Here is a 19,600-nt window from a genome sequence, read left to right as displayed (position 1 = left end):
AGAATCAATATCAAAGCATTGTTTGTTTACCTCTGCAGGGCCCAGTATACGGGATGAATCGTCTTCCTCCACAGCAGCATATGTATGCCTACCAACAATCAACACACACACCACCTCTTCAGTCAACTCCTGCTTGCATATATCCTCAAGAGCAGGTCTTTGGTGCTCCCATCCGGTTTGAGTCTCCAGCTACATCCTTACTCTCTCCATACAGTGAAGAGTATTATGGTCACAATTTTCCTCAACCTACAGTCAATCCAACATTGCCAGAGCCTGGATATTTCACTAAGCCATGTGTCGATACATCCACGCAGCCATCCAAGAGCAGTGAAAATAAGGCTGTTGACCCCAAGATGAGTCTTGGGTCTCAGTTCACTGGTGAACCTCCTAAGGTTCCAAACTTTGGTGGGGTTGCCGTTGCCCCATCAACATCGGCAACAACTGCATTCAAGTTCAACTCCAATTTCAAGTCCAATGATGGTGATTTCACCTTTTCCTCTGCTCAGATGAAAAATAGTGAAAGCCTCTTGGGACTTCTGACGTCAGATATTCCTCCCAAAGCGGACGGACCATCAGAACCGAAACATCAGACCCAAGAGCATCCGCCTAGCCAGAGTGGAGTCTTTACTTTTGGGAGTAAAAGTGCCACAGGTTTTTCATTCACTGATGCTGCTCAGAGCAAAATTAATATTTTTGGCAACACTGACCAAAGATTTAGCTTTGCAAGTGGAACCAAACCAGTATTAGGAAATCCAGAGGCTCAGGAAGAGAAAAGCGGGGAAAGTGATAATGATAGCACCCATGTGGAAGAGGAAGAGGATGGACCTCATTTTGAGCCCATTGTGCCTCTTCCTGATAAGGTAGATGTGAAAACTGGTGAGGAGGAGGAAGAGGAGATGTTCTGCAAGAGAGCAAAACTCTTCCGGTTTGACCCTGAGACTACAGAATGGAAAGAGAGGGGCATTGGAAGTTTCAAAATTCTAAAACACAGAACATCCGGGAAAGTCCGTCTGTTGATGAGGAGGGAACAGGTTCTCAAAATCTGTGCTAATCACTATATCACTGCAGATATGGTCCTCAAACCAAATGCTGGATCTGACAAGTCCTGGGTGTGGTATGCTATGGACTATGCAGATGAAATGCCCAAGACTGAGCAGTTGGCCATTCGTTTTAAAACGGCGGATGAGGCCGCACTGTTTAAATTCAAATTTGAGGAGGCTCAAAAATTCATTCTAGAGTCCCCACAAGGCCAACAGTTGGAAAATAAATGTGAAACTCCGAAGCCTCAGGTTTCATCCAAAGAAATGGATCTTAAAACACTGTTTTCTAAGAAGCAGGGTGAATGGGACTGCGATGTGTGCTGTGTAAGAAACGCTCCCACATCTGCAGTGTGTGTTGCTTGCAACAGTGCAGCTCCTTCTACAGCAAAGGAAAAACCTGTAGAGTCCCCACATGGCCAGCAGTTGAAAAAGAAATGTGAAACTCCAAAGTCTCAGGTTTCATCCAAAGAAATGGATCTTAAAACACTGTTTTCTAAGAAGCAGGGTGAATGGGACTGCAATGTGTGCTGTGTAAGAAACGCTCCCACATCTGTAGTGTGTGTTGCCTGCAACAATGCAGCTCCTTCTACAACAAAGGAAAAACCTGTAGAGTCCCCACATGGCCAACAGTTGAAAAAGAAATGTGAAACTCCAAAGCCTCAGGTTTCATCCAAAGAAATGGATCTTAAAACACTGTTTTCCAAGAAGCAGGGTGAATGGGACTGCGATGTGTGCTGTGTAAGAAACGCTCCCACATCTGCAGTGTGTGTTGCCTGCAACAGTGCAGCTCCTTCTACAGCAAAGAACAAACCTGTAGAGGAACTCAAAGGCTCTGCGCCTGTGGCTCCTCCTGCCAAATCTTTTTCTTTTGGACTTACTGGAGACACTGATGTCAGCTCAAAGGGCTCAGCATTTGGGTCTCAAATACCAGTTTCTTTTCAATTTGGATCAAATGATTCTGCAGTATCCTCTGTTGACCTTGCAGCTCAGGCTGATAAGAAAGCTATTCAGACTAAAGCACCACAACATGTGAAGGTGTCAGCAACTCCAGCACTCCCTTTTGGCTCTGGTTTTGGCTCTCAATTTGTCAAGAAAGAGGGTCAATGGGACTGTGACTCCTGCTTAGTGAGGAATGATGCTTCAGCAACTGAATGTGTTTCTTGCAAAGCCCCCTGTAGCACAGAGCTAGCTGCCATGTTTGGTAAAAAAGAGGGACAGTGGGATTGTGACACTTGCCTGGTAAGAAATGAAGGTACAGCTAGGCAGTGTGTCTCATGTCAGGCAGCAAACCCAAATATAAAAGGCAAGACCTCTACTGCACCATCAAGTTCCTCTTTTTCATTCAGTTTTGGTAGTTCTAGCAAGCAACCGGCTGCAACAGGATTTACAGCCAATTTCAATCCAGGTCCTGCTTTTCAGTTTGGTACAAGTAAGGAAAAAGCATCCTCAGAAGGTTTCAAGTTTGTAGAGTCCTCTACAACTCAGGCTGATAAGTCGAGCAGTTCCAATTTTTCGTTTTCCATGCCAGTGCCCGCTGGTGGTTTCAAGTTTGGCATTGCAGAATCTGAGGCAAACGCATCAGATAGACAGTCAGAAAATGGATCTGCATCTCACCTCCTGAAAAATATTGCTGAACTTCACAGAGAGAAGGAAAAAGAGGCAATCCCAAGTTCCTCGGATGAACCCATAGACACTGGTAGTCACGATAAAAAACCCCTCTTTACTGTTAAGCCTAACTCCTTTGGTTTCACAGAATTTGCTAATACTTCACAAGGTAGTTTAAAGTTCGGCCAGAAGGATATTGCTGAACTTCACAGAGAGAAGGAAAAAGAGGCAATCCCAAGTTCCTCAGATGAGCCCTTAGACACTGGTAGTCACGATAATAATCCCCTCCTTACCGGTAAGCCTGACTCTTTTAGTTTTGCAGACTTGGCAACGTGCTCACAAGGTAGTTTTCAGTTTGGCCAGGAGGATCCCACTTTCAAAGGCTTTGCAGGGGCTGGCCAGCAGCTGTTTACAGGAATTAATTCCAGCTCCAAGACAGACACCTCGGTCGATCAAGAAGATGAAATGTACAAAACAGAGGATAATGACGATATTCAGTTTGAGCCAGTTGTTCAGATGCCTGAGAAGGTTGACCTTGTTACAGGGGAAGAAGATGAGAAAAGCTTGTATTCGCAGCGTGTCAAACTCTTCAGATTTGATACAGAATCAAGCCAATGGAAAGAAAGAGGAGTTGGCAACCTTAAACTGCTCAAAAATAATAAGAATGGGCGGCTTCGAGTTCTTATGAGGAGAGAGCAGGTGTTGAAGGTATGTGCTAATCATTGGATCACAACCACAATGAACTTGAAGCCCCTCTCTGGGTCAGACCGAGCCTGGATGTGGATTGCCAATGACTTTTCAGATGGAGATGCCAGATTAGAACAGCTTGCGGCAAAATTTAAAACACCAGAGCTTGCAGAAGAGTTCAAGCTAAAATTTGAGGAGTGTCAGCGCCTGTTATTGGATATTCCTTTACAGACCCCTCACAAGCTTGTGAATACTGGCAGAACCGCCCAACTTATACAGAAAGCTGAAGAAATGAAATCTGGTCTTAAAGACCTGAAATCATTCTTGACTTACCAAAGCAAGGATGATGAAAGTAGCATTGCAGGTATCAGTACCTCTTCAGTCATAGTCAAGCTCGACTCTGAAAGCACCACAACTGCTTTAGAATGGGATAATTACGATTTGCAAGAAGAAGTCGAGAACTATGCTAATTCTTCTGTGTGCAATACCTCTTCGCAGCCTGATCCAGTAGCAAAAAGTTTGTTCCGTTTTGGCGAATCGTCTACAGGCTTTAGTTTCAGTTTTCAGCCTATTCTCAGTCCCTCCAAGTCTCCATCTAAGCTAAACCAGAGCCAGGCTTCTGTTGGCACAGATGATGAACAAGAAGCATCGCAAGAGGAAGAGCGAGATGGTCAGTACTTTGAGCCTGTTGTGCCATTGCCTGATCTTGTCGAGGTCTCAACAGGAGAGGAGAATGAGCAAGTCATTTTCAGTCACAGGGCCAAACTATACCGCTATGATAAAGAACTTAGTCAGTGGAAGGAACGAGGTATAGGAGACCTTAAAATACTACAAAACTACGAAACAAAGCGTGTTAGACTTGTGATGAGGCGGGATCAGGTCCTGAAACTGTGTGCAAACCATTGGATTGCTTCAAATATGAATCTTGAGCCCATGAAAGGGTCCGAGAAAGCATGGATCTGGAGTGCCTTTGATTTTGCTGAAGGGCAGGGCAAGGTTGAACAGTTGGCTGTACGTTTTAAACTGGAGGAAACGGCGAGTACTTTCAAAGAAGTCTTCGAAGAGGCAAAGACTGCCCAGGAAAAAGACACTCTTCTCACCCTGCCTTCTGCAAGAGTACCTGCCTTCAGCCAAGAGCCACTTTGTGGTAAGGCTGCTGTTGCTGTACTTGAGGAAACCACAAAAGAACGTACTGCACTTCCTGAGGTTGAAAGCAGTCCTAAACTAGATGGGTCGCCTGGATCAGAGCTTGGTGCTCAGGCCACCAAGACTCCCATGTTCTCTCTGGTCTCTCCTCCCAAGTTCGTCTTTGGGTCAGACTCTGTGCAGAAGATTTTTGGGAGCCCTTTGTCATCAAATGAGAAATCTCCTGTTATGATTCCCAGTCCAAAAGATGAGGAAACGAGTGCCTCAAGACTGAAAACCTCTGGACAGGCTGTGTCCAGTCAGCCATCCATTGGGAATCCTTTCAGCATCCCAACAAGTAAGCTATTTTCTGTGTCCATAGTTTTATGAATAAAACTGTTTAGACCTCTTAGTTAAGATCAGGGATGTCCAACCCTGTTCTAAGAAGGGGTACCGCCCTGTAGTTTTAGTTCCAACCCTGCTCCCTGCAATTTTTCAAGTAGTCCTAAAGATAATGATTAGCTGGTTTAGGTGTGTTTAATCAAGGTTGGAGCTAAATGCATCCCTAGTTTATATTCTAGTTGTTTGGTTTCCTGGTTTATTTACAAGTTCATGATCTTATTGGGCACTGTTCATTGGTGTATGTTTTCCCTAAAAAAAAAAAAAAAAAAGGTCCTTTCAATCTGTCGCCTCTGAAATGTCTCCTTTACAGCTGATGTCATTAAGCCCATGTTTCTGTCGTATAGACACTGATTTTCACCATCCACTCAGTAACTGAGATAAAATCCCTGACAAGAATAACAAAAAATCTTTAACACGTAACTTTGTTTTAGGTTTGGATTTTAGGCTTTTCAAAAATAATCCAATGGCATTTTGGAGCTGCACATCAGCCACCCAGTTTGAAGCCCCAGGTATTTCAGGTCACAGTTTACTGTGGCACACCGAGTTCTCACTGACTGGCATGAGCCGGGAGACCTGACCTTGGCTGAATGATGTGATAACTTAAACATTGTTTCCTTGGCCTCAATCAAAATGTTTGCATGGTCTGAAACTGGCTAACCTTTAGCTGTTTGTTTGAAACTTTAGCAGAATTTACAATTAAAGTGGACCAGTGGCTTCAAAGTCCTTAAAGTATTCAGCAGGGAGTGTCTTGTAAAGTTATTTTCCCATCTTGAAATGTGACACCAACAGGTGTGGTTACTGGGATGTGGTGTTGCAAGGTGTTTTGTCTCGGCTATACATTGTACGTGTAGCAGACGTTTTCCAACATTGTGGACGGCTGCTTCTGTTGATGTAGTAAATAACAAAGAGCTGTTTGGCCTATATGGATTTCAGTTAGGATGTGGTTGCTCTTTACTGTCTTAAACACAGTGGTCAAAATACATGATAGGGCTGCATTATTTCTTTCTAAATTGTAATCATATAAATTTTTATCAATAGAATTTACATTAAAACAGACGTGGCACATTTTTCTGACACACTACAGAGATCAGACTCGGTGTAGAAGAGACAAAAAACTGGTCCGGTTCTTTGTGCGAGCGTAATGACTTAAATTCTATCATCCCGGCTGATGAAAATGCATTCAAACGCGTTCAAATAAAGTAGGCTAATTTGTAATCATAACTTCAGTTAAATATTTAATAATTATAGCCATCATCAAGTTTCTTACATTTAACGTTTTGTAAAAGCACCCAATACAGCCACTGATGTACAAACGTGGATGTTTTACATGCCTTAAAGATATAAAGTGAATATAGTCATCAACTTTTTAGAGAAACCAGGACCCAGCTCATAAAGCTTAAAATATAATGTGCATAATAGTAAATGGCAAAATTCATTTACATGTTTTGACTAAAGAGTTGTTGCATGTTCAACATGTTAAAATGTTTAATGAAACTAGTTAAAACTAACTAAACGTACAATTTCGCCAAATTTGCCCCCTCATTCAAGACCTTGGTTCACCCGTGCTTATAGTAGTGTTATAGTACTCGATCGGTCTTGGTCATGACTTGGTCTCGGTTTAGGTGGTCTTGACTACAACACTAGCTTATAGTATCAGCACAGCATCAGTTGTACGAAAGAAACCGTTTGGTTCAGATGGTGCTATCGCGCATGCTCAGTATCTGCAGCTCATCTGTTCTCAGTATCGAATGTGTCTGAAAGAAACCGTTTGTGCACTGTTGACTCGAGAACCGCTGTAGCTGTACGTTTGATTCGAGAACTGTTGACTCGAGAACCGCTGGACCTGTACGTCTGATTCGAGAACTGTTGACTTGAGAACCGCTGGACCTGTACGTTCGATTCGAGAACTGTGGACTCGAGAACCGCTGGACCTGTACGTTCGATTCGAGAACTGTTTACTTGAGAACTAATGGACCTGTACGTTCGATTCGAGAACTGTTGACTCGAGAACCGCCTTACCTGTACGTTTGATTCGAGAACCGCTGTACCTGTACGTTCGATTCGAGATCTGTTGACTCGAGAACCGCTGGACCTGTACGATCCGCTGGACCTGTACGATTCGAGAACTGTTGACTCGAGAACCGCTGGACCTGTACGATTCGAGAACTGTTGACTCGAGAACCGCTGGACCTGTACGATTCGAGAACTGTTGACTCGAGAACCGCTGGACCTGTACGATTCGAGAACTGTTGACTCGAGAACCGCTGGACCTGTACGATTCAAGAACTGTTGACTCGAGAACCGCTGGACCTGTACGATTCGAGAACTGTTGACTCGAGAACCACTGGACCTTGTACGTTCAAGAACTGTTGACTCGAGAACCGCTGTACCTGTACGTTCGATTCGAGAACTGTTGACTCGAGAACCGCTGGACCTGTACTTTCGATTCAAGAACTGTTGACTCGAGAACCGCTGGACCTGTACAGGGATTAAAGTTCTCCGTCGCTACGACGGATTTCCGTTAATTGCAGCAAGTCTATGACGGATTTCCGTCATTGCGGGTTCCAGTCTGTCCTTAAAGTCTTAAATTCACTTTTCATAATTTTAAGGCCGTAAATAGGCTTTCATTTCTCAAATAGTGTAATAAATATCTTAATTTTAGTTTGAATAGGTCTTAAATTAAGGAAAGACGAGGTGTATTCACCCTGCTGAGGGGGATGTGATCAAAGCCTGGAGTGGAGCAAAAGCACGTTCCTCTCTCCACTCTAAGCACTCTGTAATCACTTCGCTCATAGTCCACTCCGGGTTTTCAATTACCGCTCACGGAAAGTGCATGTCAGGCTACAGCTGAGCGCTGAGGTAGAACTATATTTCAGTGACACACTTATAATGCAGGTAGAGCTGGGCGATATCGATATAAAAAATATATCGATATATTTTTTAAATGCGATATGGAATTAGATCATATCACATCGATATAGTTCAAATTTGCGCTGTGATCCTTGCTCCCCGCGATTCCGCTCCTCCTTTTCCACACTGCGTGCGTGTTTAGAGCATGTTATGTTAAGAGAGGCGAATCATGACTACTTCAGAAAACCCAGCACAATAGGAACTACCAGGCAGGCAGTGACATAAGTGTACGCTGAAATAAAGTTTTTCACCTCAGAAAAACGGACTTTCTTGTCCTGTCAGTCGTTATCCTGTTCTCGTAGCGCCCACTCAATTGCACGCGCAAATTCAGCGGCGCGCGCTGTATTGCTTCACTGATCAAGTGCAAAAGAAACTACGAGCATGCAACGCCGTTACGTTGTAAATTACACGAAATAAAAGTAATGCAGGTATGATTCTCATTCTATTCACCAGTTTCCATGTTTCATTAACAGTTATTGTTAATATTGTGTATTCACCATGGTAACTGTCGTTTCCATATAACCCCAAAATGCCACTATTTTTCTTTGTGTTATTTTTTATATTTTTAAATGACTGTAGTGGCTCATACCAACATTGTATTAACAAAAACTAGTTTGGGACCAGTGTTGGTCAAGTTACTTGGAAAAAGTAATTAGTTACTGATTACTGATTACTTCTCCAAGAAAGTAATCCAGTTACTTTACTGATTACTTATTTTCAAAAGTAATTAGTTACTTTACTAGTTACTTTACTAGTTACTTTTCAAAAACATGATGCACGAAATGAATACGCTATAAAGCAATAGACCTTTCTGCTTAATTCTATTCTTTTTGCATATTCCATCATCTAAAATTGAATCAAATGAAACATTCTTTTTTTAAACTTTAGTTTCAGTATTTTAACTTTATGCACATTGCATCAATGACTCACTCATTAAGATGGTCGCCTGCCGCCTCCTACTGGCGGTTTATAAATATTATTTCTATGCACAAATAATATTTCTTATTTGTATAGTCAAAAAATATTTTAAATAATCTCATTACATTATTTAATGCAGTTTATTTGATTGGTAACAGCCCTTTAGCATCTTATTATTCTATTGTAATTTATTGATCAAATTTAAGAATTTTAAATGAAAGATGAAGCAAACGATTAGGGAAAAATGCCCTTTATAAAGGTTAAAATATCATAAATATGCCGATTTATATATGTTAAAGCTGACTGAACTGATGAGAATACTGATTCGGAATAAATTATATTTACAACACACACACACACAAAAAATCACATTTTTTTCCTGTTCTAACAAATGTTTTTACTCGGACAAGTGAATGACCGACCGAAGGACAAATGAAAAGGCTTAAATGTTGAGCCCTGGTATATATTTTTTATTATTATTCATTTATTTACCCATAAACCTGTCTTTAGGAAGCCATAAGTTACAGTGGCAAGAATAACTTTGTGAAACCTTTGGGGGTGGTGGACAGGGTTTACATTAAGACAGAAGTTTGCCTTAATCTAGTTGATCATGCATTTCTTTTCTTTTATTCCACAGCTGATGTGTGCAGTTTTTTATTGCTTGCATTAAAATAATTTTCTCTTGTTTTGTTTTTTAATTGCAGTCTTTTTCTTCTGCCATTCATGCTTATCAGCTCCATGCAATCTTAAGCTTTTCTTGGTTCAGCTGCACACAGTCTGAAAAGGTTTTTTGGCAGTTTGCTAAAATAAAAGACCCATTAAGAGCTGTTGACTTTTCTACCTTGGGAAAGAACGTTAAACGAACAACTTAAAAAGGCATGACAAATCATGACATAAGACTGACATCACTTACAACGTACCAATGCATTATCCATCATGAACAAATATAACGTCTGATGTTTGCACGTGCATACCAGTTTACCATTACGACATCGTTCATGAATAAACATAATGTCTGAACACGGACAAACGGTGCGTGTTGACGCGTCAAAATTCACGCGTTTCGTTTAAAGACTTTTGAACGCGATCGCTTGCCATAGTGTTTACCACTGACTTCGCGGCGCTCATGTCATTGTCACTCACGAGTCACGGCTCACGTCGCGAGACAGTCTCGCAGTATAACGCAGTAACGCAGCCTGCTTACGGGGAAGTAACAGTAATCTAATTACTGTTTTTGCAATTGTAATCCCTTACTTTACTCGTTACTTGAAAAAAGTAATCGGATTACAGTAACGCGTTACTTCTAACGCGTTACTGCCCATCAGTGTTTGGGACTGCTATTTAATAGCTTTAGCCTAGGCCTAATGTTTACAGTGCTATGCATAAGTTTAGACACCCATACTAAAGTTGACTAAAAAGAGGAATAAAAAATCATCTTTTGGAAACTGAACTTAATGCCTTAATTTGAAAAATTAGGAAAAATCCAACCTTAAAGGACACCAATTTTCTTTGTGAATAAATAATGTATCGCAAATAAATAAATGTTCTTCCTTAAAATACAGGGTGCATAAGTTTGGACACCCCTATGTTAAATTCCAAAAAGAGGCAGGCAGATTTTTATTTTTAAAGGCCAGTTACTTCATGGATCCAGGATACTATGCATCCTGATAAAGTTCCCTTGGCCTTTGGAATTAAAATAGCCCCACATCATCACATAGCCTTCACCATACCTAGAGATTGGCATGGTTGTATTTCAGTTAGCCTAATAGCTGGTTTGATTTGCATTGAGAGATGATCTTATGGAAAGTATCTCTAGGTATGGTGAAGGCTATGTGATGATGTGGGGCTATTTTAATTCCAAAGGCCAAGGGAACTTTATCAGGATTCATAGTATCCTAAAAAATAAATAAAAAAAAATACTTAAAAATAAAAACTTAAAAATAAAAATCTGCCTGCCTCTATGGGAATTTAACATAGGGGTGTCCAAACTTATGCACCCTGTATTTTAAGGAAGAACATTTATTTATTTACGATACATTATTCATTCACAAAGAAAATTGGTGTCCTTAAAGGTTGGATTTTTCCTAATTTTTTAAATTAAGGCATTAAAGGTATAGCGGAGGATCTTTTTACTTCCGGGTGGATACCCTATACTATTGGTCCTCCTAATTGTCAATCATTCTGGTGAATCAATCAAACTTTTTTTAAAAAGTGGAGAGGGCGTACTTATCTAAAATTCGGAAAGATCCTCCGCTATACCTTTAAGTTCAGTTTCCAAAAGATGATTTTTTATTCCTCTTTTTAGTCAACTTTAGCATGGGTGTCTAAACTTATGCATAGCACTGTATTTATTAGTACTAGTCTTTACTATTAGTCATATTCTTACAATTTATGTTAAGTAAAGGGGAAAAGTAACTTACTTGTGTGTTAACAAATTTTGTGTAAACGTGTTATAATTTGCATATATATATATATATATGCAAATTATTAATTATATTAGTATGTTCCATGCCTGGTTTTCATAGATTAAAATATAGCTTTTAAAATACGCCTACTGGCAATATTAAAGCGGTTTAAAACGTCTCCCCTTAAAACGCTATTGGTCTCGACTATTTAAAAAGTTAAAGGAATATGACTTGGCCTAAAAAAAAAATTTCAGTCAGAAGAATTTTTTTCACTTTAATCCCTGCCTGTACGTTTGATTCGAGAACTGTTGACTCGAGAACCCCTGTACCTGTACTTTCGATTCGAGAACTGTTGACTCGAGAACCGCTGTACCTGTACTTTCGATTCGAGAACTGTTGACTCGAGAACCGCTGGACCTGTACGATTCGAGAACTGTTGACTCGAGAACCGCTGGACCTGTACTTTCGATTCAAGAACTGTTGACTCGAGAACCCCTGTACCTGTACGTTCAAGAACTGTTGACTCGAGAACCGCTGGACCTGTACGTTCGATTCGAGAACTGTTGACTCGAGAACCGCTGGACCTGTACGTTCGATTCGAGAACTGTTGACTCGAGAACCGCTGGACCTGTACGTTCGATTCGAGAACTGTTGACTCGAGAACCGCTGGACCTGTACGATTCAAGAACTGTTGACTCGAGAACCGCTGGACCTGTACGTTCAAGAACTTTTGACTCGAGAACCACTGGACCTGTACGTTCAAGAACTGTTGACTCGAGAACCGCTGTACCTGTACTTTCGATTCGAGAACTGTTGACTCGAGAACCGCTGTACCTGTACTTTCGATTCAAGAACTGTTGACTCGAGAACCGCTGGACCTGTACGTTCGATTCGAGAACTGTTGACTCGAGAACCGCTGTACCTGTACTTTCGATTCAAGAACTGTTGACTCGAGAACCGCTGGACCTGTACATTCGATTCAAGAACTGTTGACTCGAGAACCGCTGGACCTGTACGATTCGAGAACTTTTGACTCGAGAACCGCTGGACCTGTACGATTCGAGAACTGTTGACTCAAGAACCGCTGGACCTGTACATTTCGAGAACTGTTGACTCGAGAACCGCTGTACCTGTACGTTCGATTCGAGAACTGTTGACTCGAGAACCGCTGTACCTGTACGTTCGATTCGAGAACTGTTGACTCGAGAACCGCTGGACCTGTACATTTGATTCGAGAACTGTTGACTCGAGAACCGCTGGACCTGTACTTTCGATTTGAGAACTGCTGACTCGAGAACCACTGTACCTGTACGTTCGATTCTTTCTGATTTGGTGAACTGGTTCACTAAAAAGAACCGGTTCAAAACAATGATCCGTGCACGAACTGGATGTCACTAATTGAAGGTTAAAATTAACTGATTTGTATTACACACAAGGAGTTTTTTTTATAATAAAAAGTTATCATGCTAACTTTATAATTACAGAAATTGTTTCTACTTCAATTCGTTTTTTTAAATATAAACATTGAAATGTTGGTTGTAAATTGTTCTCTAACTTTCAACATTCTTTCTGATGTTGACTGATGTATTTGTTTGCTGCTGTAATGGGAGGCATCGACACAATGTACTGTTCATCCACTGAAAACAGCGTAGACTAAAAGATCAATTAAAATTGAGAAATATATTTATTTTTATTTTTACCCAGCCCTGTTGTTTGGGAAGTTCTTCTCAATGCTATTTGAAGTTTCTCCAAGTTGCTGTACTTTCACTGTCCAGTTCATTCCATATCTCTCTGTATTTAACAGAGGAATAATGCAGGTACCTGTTGTGTAATTTTGTCAGTGAAGAGTAACTGGATTTCATAGGATTGAAGCTGTCTGGCGATGAGATGTTTGTGCAGAACAGGACAGAAGGCCTTCAGTTACGCCTGGGCTGTGCCTGCCAGCTGGCTCCTTGAACACAGTTGAGTGTTTCTGAAGGTGATGATACAACGGCCAAACAAAAACGTATTAGTGTGGACTAGAGGTCGACCGATAGTGGATTTTACCGATAACGATAGCTAGGTTGGGCCATTCTTGCCGATAACCGATTAATGAACCGATAGTTTTTAAAATTGATACTGGATAAAAACAAATTGCACCTTGATCATTCATGTTAGTTTGATGGTTAACAAATGGTAAACAAATAAAAACCTTAATTTAAAAATGTATTAGTACATGTTAATTAACAAACAAACAATGAACAATCCTTATACAGCAGTTATTAACCATAGTTAATGTTACATATGGAATTTTATTGTAAGTGTTATCATTTCATATAAATCCAAACAGTCATGCTTAAAGATGGCCAACTTTAAATATCTACAACGCCAGAGCATTGAAATGACATAAATATTACATGTATAGTCTCACACTTTTGCTTCTATTTTATAAACACTTGATGATTATCTAATCAAAATAACAAAATACATATTAAAGTGATGATGAAAAAATAACCGAAATCGAATGCTTTTCTGATTTATGTTTCTGTCGGCTGTATGAACATATCAGTTTGCTATCTTACATCTCTAGCTTTAAATATGCAACTTCTCTGCATATTCAATGCATAATAGTGACCAGCTGGATATAAACTAATGCAAATAGATGTTAACAATTGTGACATTAAACATTCGGTTCGGACTTAGTTTATTTTTGTCAGTGTTTTAACCACTTGAGGTGCTGGTACTAATGTTAGCGTCCTCTCAGCCTCGAAGGCAAACAAACAAACTGTTGTGCTGTTCTTTCTCTACTAATGCAGCATTTAGTCAACAAATTAATCGCTTTATAATGATATGAAAAAATACCTTTTAGCTGTTGGTGGTTTAAACGCGCATCTGAGCGCTCTCCACGCAGCGTGTGCTCTCAGTGCAGCACGCAGAATCACGTGTGGAAATAAACAACAGAGGCATCAGTGATAGTTTTTATTACACCTCTAGAGGCCGCTCTTGTACGGCATGATGCCAGCAGAGCCTTCTCAGCTCTCTCTTACTGTGTAATGAATGACAGCACGCGCTTCTCAGCCGCTCCAGCAACGGACGCAACCAGGAAAAACTATCGGTATGTATTTTTGCCGATAACAATAGTTCCACCAATCAACTATCGGTGCCGATTAATCGGCAAAACCGATGAATCGGTCGACCTCTAGTGTGGACATGGCCTCCACTGACCAGGAGTCATCTTCTATACTCTTTCAAAATCAAGTTCAGGACAAACGCTTTTTGACTTGTACCTTCTAAACACACGTGTTAGCAGTTAGCACACTCAGTTCCCATCACATGCTCAGATGGCAAACGGACAACTGAAGTATACTTTCGGCTTTAAGTACTAGTTGGATGTTGTGAGTCTTCTAATCAGCTAACAAATCGTGTGTGGATCTGCATGCTATGGTGAGTGAGATTTGATTTCACTAAACCTGTCGTTGCTTCCTACCTCATTCTTATGCTGTAGTTTACGTGTAGCTCTGGTGACGTACACAGGTCTTCTCCAATCAGCTCCCGCTCATCTGCATACACTCGAGAGCCACGCCCACATCTCAACATCCAATCAACAAGCAGTGCATTGAACCAAGCACCGCCCTACTTTTTTTTTTCTTTTTCTAATAATCTGATCAAATTTGACGTTCATCACAATATGGAAGAAAAGTTCTGATGCTGCTTCCGTTACATCATGACGTTAAATGGCAGCAGTGGCTGTTGATGCCTTGATTTAGTTTATGATTCAGAGTTGCATGTAATTGAGCAGTGAAGAAAACATTTATGGATTACATTTCTGGTTGGATGCTCTTTTTTTTTCACACAGTCTGATCAGGAGCATGAGTGTTTGCATGTGTGTGTCTTTATTATTGATCTAATGTTTGGTGTGAAATGTGTGGTCACTGCAGACGCTAGATGAGACGTATGAGGGGTTTTGTGGCGTCTGTTACATGCTCTTCAGTTTCAGATTTGTAAAAGACTTGCTTCTGAAAGCTTCAGTCGTGTTGTCTTGAACATCTGTTGTTGCATTAGCTGAGATTATTATTTTTCTTATTATTTTTGACACAGTTTCGTCTGGGTCAGAACAGAAGAATGCTCCGGACACTTGTGATGAAGATGATGATGTTGAGATTGTATATGAACGTAAGCCAACGAGAGAGCAGGCAGAACTGGCCGCCCGACTGATGCTTCCTCCTGCATTCTTCTGTTACAAAAGCCTCCCAGGATACATCAGTGACGATGACAATGATGGTAAGATCTAAACTCTATTGAAGCAGTGTTTCCCCTATACATTATTCCAGCAGCGGTGCTGTTACGTGCTGGAGGTTGTTACCAAGTCGCGCGCGGGGGGGTCCGGCGGCATGCATCCCCAGAAGATTATTTTTTTTTAATAACCCCTTAAACCATGACTTCTGGCAAGTTTTGTGGATATAAATGGACATTTTGAGACACACAAATTTGACATGCCATCAACAGAAGGCATGATTATTGCAGCACGTACCTTGAACTGGTCAGAAACAGGATTAGGACAGGATTATTCATGTTTTTCTTTTGTGTTAATTTTCAGCTATAAGGTAGGAATTGATCGTGGAAAAAAAATGAAACGGCACAACCCAGAAAAAGATTTACAATTTATTTAAAATTTGATCTTAATGGCAAAGGCCACACCCAATCTGTGAGCACTTAATTTTTCTAGGGTTTTCATAGAAGATCTCTAAGGCTCTTTGGTAATTAAATGCTACTGTGGGGGGGCCATTAATGCTGACACGCATGCACGTGGCCAGATGCTGTCCTTGTAGCCTATTCCTTAGGTCTGTCTTCACCTAGAAATAAAGCAAATACAAACACTGCATGAAGAGATTTCAGTGTGCCTGGAGCTGTAAGAATACAGAAATCACGTCAATATGTCTTAATGAATGAATAATGGATCTGATTAAAATCACCCTATTCAGTGTGGAAAAGTCACGCTCACAGTTCACACTGGAGATTGGTAGGGCTGTAGTCAACCAAAGAAATGCTTAGTCGACCAAAGTCCTGTCCTGCGCAATGATTAGTCGACCAAAAAAAAAAGAAAAAAAGACGCGATGTTTTGCATTTTGATTGAACATTTATTAAACATTTGTCATAGAGCATTTATAAAACAACAACGAAAAAAGTTTTTTTTTTTTTTTTTTTTTTATTGACACCTGGGATCCCGTTTTTAATTTAGGCTAACTTAATTTCGTTTTTCTTTATTTAAATTTCATTTATCTTTATTTAAATTTAGTTTTTTCTTTATTTAAATTTTGTTTTTCTTTTAATTAAATTTCGTTTTTTCTTTATTTAAATTTCGTTTTTTTTCTTTATTTAAATTTCGTTTTTCTTTATTTAAATCTACCCTTTTACTGTGTCAGTAATTTGTTAGTCAGAAAAATATTAGACTACCTTAAAAGTATTGCTTAAGTTAACAGACTGAGTGCGTTTTATATCAGTGTCCGTTCTCGGAGAATAAGCCCTGCTCGCGTGAGGTGTGCCGCTTCCCGCTCGCGCTGTTCTGTAGTTTACTATTAATTCTGAACGTGTCGCCTCTTGCGTGTCTGTCTATATTGCACCAAATGCGACACTGCACTCCCTTGTGAAGTCGATTGGATGAACGGTTCTCGAAATAATCAAAATACAAACGGACAGACAGACACATAGAGATTACTACCTATATTCCTTACTGAGCGCGAAGCAGCAGTGCAGCCACAGGTGCGGTTCCCGAGTGTTCTACGTGGTGCGCTAAACTGTGGCGCTGTTACAACATAGCCTAAATTAAAGCATTTAAAGTTGGGGATAAAACATAGGCTAATTATATTTAGAATACAGTAATCTATAACTGCTTATAAAGGAATAAATATCAAGGAGTAAATCAATGAAAATTTCTTTATTGGTGAAAAAAAAAAAAAAATGCAACTGGTCGACCAATGAGAATGTCAGTCGACCAAGACGGCATCGACCGATTAGTCGACTAAACGACTAAAGTTGACAGCCCTAGAGATTGGTATGCTGAGGGCGATGGCAGCCAGTTTACTTAATCCAGGGTAGAGCTGTCCCCACTCATCGAATTGTGCCGCAAGCTTCTACATCATTTTTTGCTGGTCCATGTCCTGGAAGAATATTGCATACAAATTACATAACACACTTAGTAACCTTCACAGCTTGCACTACTTGTTGTCAGAAAGGTGATCACTTTTATGTACATACTTGGAATGCTCTACACAGGATGTGTTGCCTGAAAGAAGCCCATTCTTGCTGCACTTTTGTGTTAATTTTCAGCTATAAGGTAGGAATTGATCGTGGAAAAAAAAATGAAACGCCACAACCCAGAAAAAGATTTACAATTTATTTATTTAAAATTTGATCTTAATGGCAAAGGCCACACCCAATCTGTGAGCACTTAATTTTTCTAGGCTTTTACATACTTGGAATGCTCCACACAGGATGTGTTGCCTGAAAGAAGCCCATTCTTGCTGCACTTGGTGGTTGACTATCTGAAATTTCTCAGAGAGCAAGGTCAGGTTTGACACATTTTCAGCTTCATCCCCTCTGGCTGCCTGAGGCCCAAGAACATGAAAAGCGCTCAATAGGTCCAGATTAGAAAAGCGCCGGTCCAGGCTGTCAATCAAGGCATCCAGATATGGTTCGTAAAGATGACAAACAAAAGTAAGCTCATTTGTTTGTCTTAGAGAGGAAATCAGTGATCATGGTGAAAAAATGCTTATATTTGGACTAAATGGCAAATTATGGGCAAAGCAAACTGACTTCTCCCTTAAGTACTTTGACAGCTCAAGTCCTCCCCATTTTTTCCTTCCTCCCATTTCCCTTTTCTCCAAACTCAACAACAACTGTGCAACAACACCACAGCATTTCAAACACTTACCTGGCTCCTGAATCTGGACCAGAGCTGTTCTCTGCTGGACATTTCTTCAAGTCCTCTCCCTCTCCGGTCCCTCTCCTCCTTGTGGACAATGCTGAAGGCAGACAGTCTTGCTGGATCATCCAGGTCTTGATTTAGCTGGGACAGGAATGACCCAGGAGGTTGATTGTCTCCATCATCTTTAATCTTCCTCAGAGCAGCCACTGTCACAGGAACCTAATAAAAAGACAGGGATTAAATGTGGTAAATGCTGCAGAGAGCTTCTGAAATATCCTATTAAAATAAATTATTACCTGGTATTTCAGTGCCAGAAAATTTACTTTTTCCTTCTGGAACAATTTGGACAGGCAGCTTAGGTGTGGCAGCACATCTGCTTGCAGGTAGACTGCTGCCACAAACCTGTATGTTGCCAGGAAGGAATACAGCCCCTTGGCTGATGGGCACCTGTTGACCTCTGACTCTTCAGCCAAGGCTGCCAGGACTGCACAGAGGTTGCGCTGGAGGTTTTTAATAGCTGCATCTTGCGACAGCCAGCGTGTCCTTCAACTCCTAAACAATATTTAATGAGTAAAAAGATAAAAAAACATGAGCAGGCCCAGAAGGTGCAAGTCATAAGTTGTGTTACAATTTAATTTAGCATATGCTCTTATCCAAATCAACCTACAGTTGGTGATGCAAGTATTGTTTTACTTTCAGCAAAACTTGCCTTGACTTTCAAATCATCGATGTCCAAGGTCTGCCCTGCCATCTTCAGAGCAGCAGTCCTATTGGCGCTGTTGCGGAAATACAGGTGGAGCTTCTGCAGGTGGTCCCTAAATGTTCCCATGTAGGGTACCGATGTTGACGCATCCTTGCATGACAGGGCAAGCCGATGGGCAGCACAGGCAACAGACACCAGCCAGGGGAAGGCATCCCCAAGTTGCTTGGCTACACCATTCACTCTGCCTGTTTGGAGACACCATTAGTTATACACCACAATATCTGTTAACTCACACTGAAACAGCCTTTGAACATGTGTGCATACCAGTCATGACAGCAGCTCCATCTGTTCCCAACCCATACAATTTTGTGGTGGGAATTCCTTTTTTAAAAAGGACACCTTTGATGGCTGCCACTATGGTATTTGCTTTGCCATCAGGGACACTAATCATGTCAAGAAATTGACTGAAGACCTGCCCTTCTACATCTGTGTATCTAATGAAGACAGGAAATCTTGATGTAAAAAAAAGAAAAGAAATGGTAGCGTTTCATATTTGCAAAAAAATAAAAATGTCTTACTCTAACTTGCCTCACGTGTAGATCTAACTGTTGACTGACAGAAATGTCAGTGGTTTCGTCAACTTCCAATCCGATTGCTACAGATTGATTGATATCGTTGAGGATTGGTTCCTCCACCACTCGGTTTATTACGTCTAACATCTCGTCTATAATTCTATGTGATGTATAGTTAGTTGTTTTCCCAATCTGAAAAGTTCAAATCAAATATTAATATATTAAAAATAATGTTTATGTTAAATGTTAAATATAGTGCCAAAATGTATGTTTTACCTTGAGCTTTTTGAAATAATCACACCCCAAACACTCTGCAAAATCCAACAAAG

At 40.6% G+C, this 19,600-nt stretch overlaps 1 protein-coding gene across 4 annotated transcripts in view; it reads left to right on the top strand.

The window, feature by feature from the left end:
* Window positions 1-19,600, top strand: part of ranbp2 (RAN binding protein 2) — a 97,161-nt gene that overhangs the window by 53,981 nt on the left and 23,580 nt on the right. For 2 of the 4 annotated variants that reach the window (XM_081368861.1, XM_081368860.1), the window contains exons 19-21: window positions 39-4,815; window positions 5,291-5,368; window positions 15,170-15,352. In XM_081368861.1, the coding sequence (XP_081224987.1) occupies window positions 39-4,815; window positions 5,291-5,368; window positions 15,170-15,352 (5,038 nt within the window). The remainder of the gene's footprint in view (window positions 1-38; window positions 4,816-5,290; window positions 5,369-15,169; window positions 15,353-19,600) is intronic. The other 2 variants (XM_081368863.1, XM_081368862.1) reach the window with 1 other exon arrangement.

The sequence above is a fragment of the Scardinius erythrophthalmus genome, assembly GCF_964197995.2.
Source record: "Scardinius erythrophthalmus genome assembly, chromosome: 6".
In the NCBI taxonomy this organism is placed as follows: Eukaryota; Metazoa; Chordata; class Actinopteri; order Cypriniformes; family Leuciscidae; genus Scardinius; species Scardinius erythrophthalmus.
The sequence above is the reverse complement of the archived record's forward strand: the minus strand, read 5'-3'. Positions and strand labels throughout refer to the sequence as shown.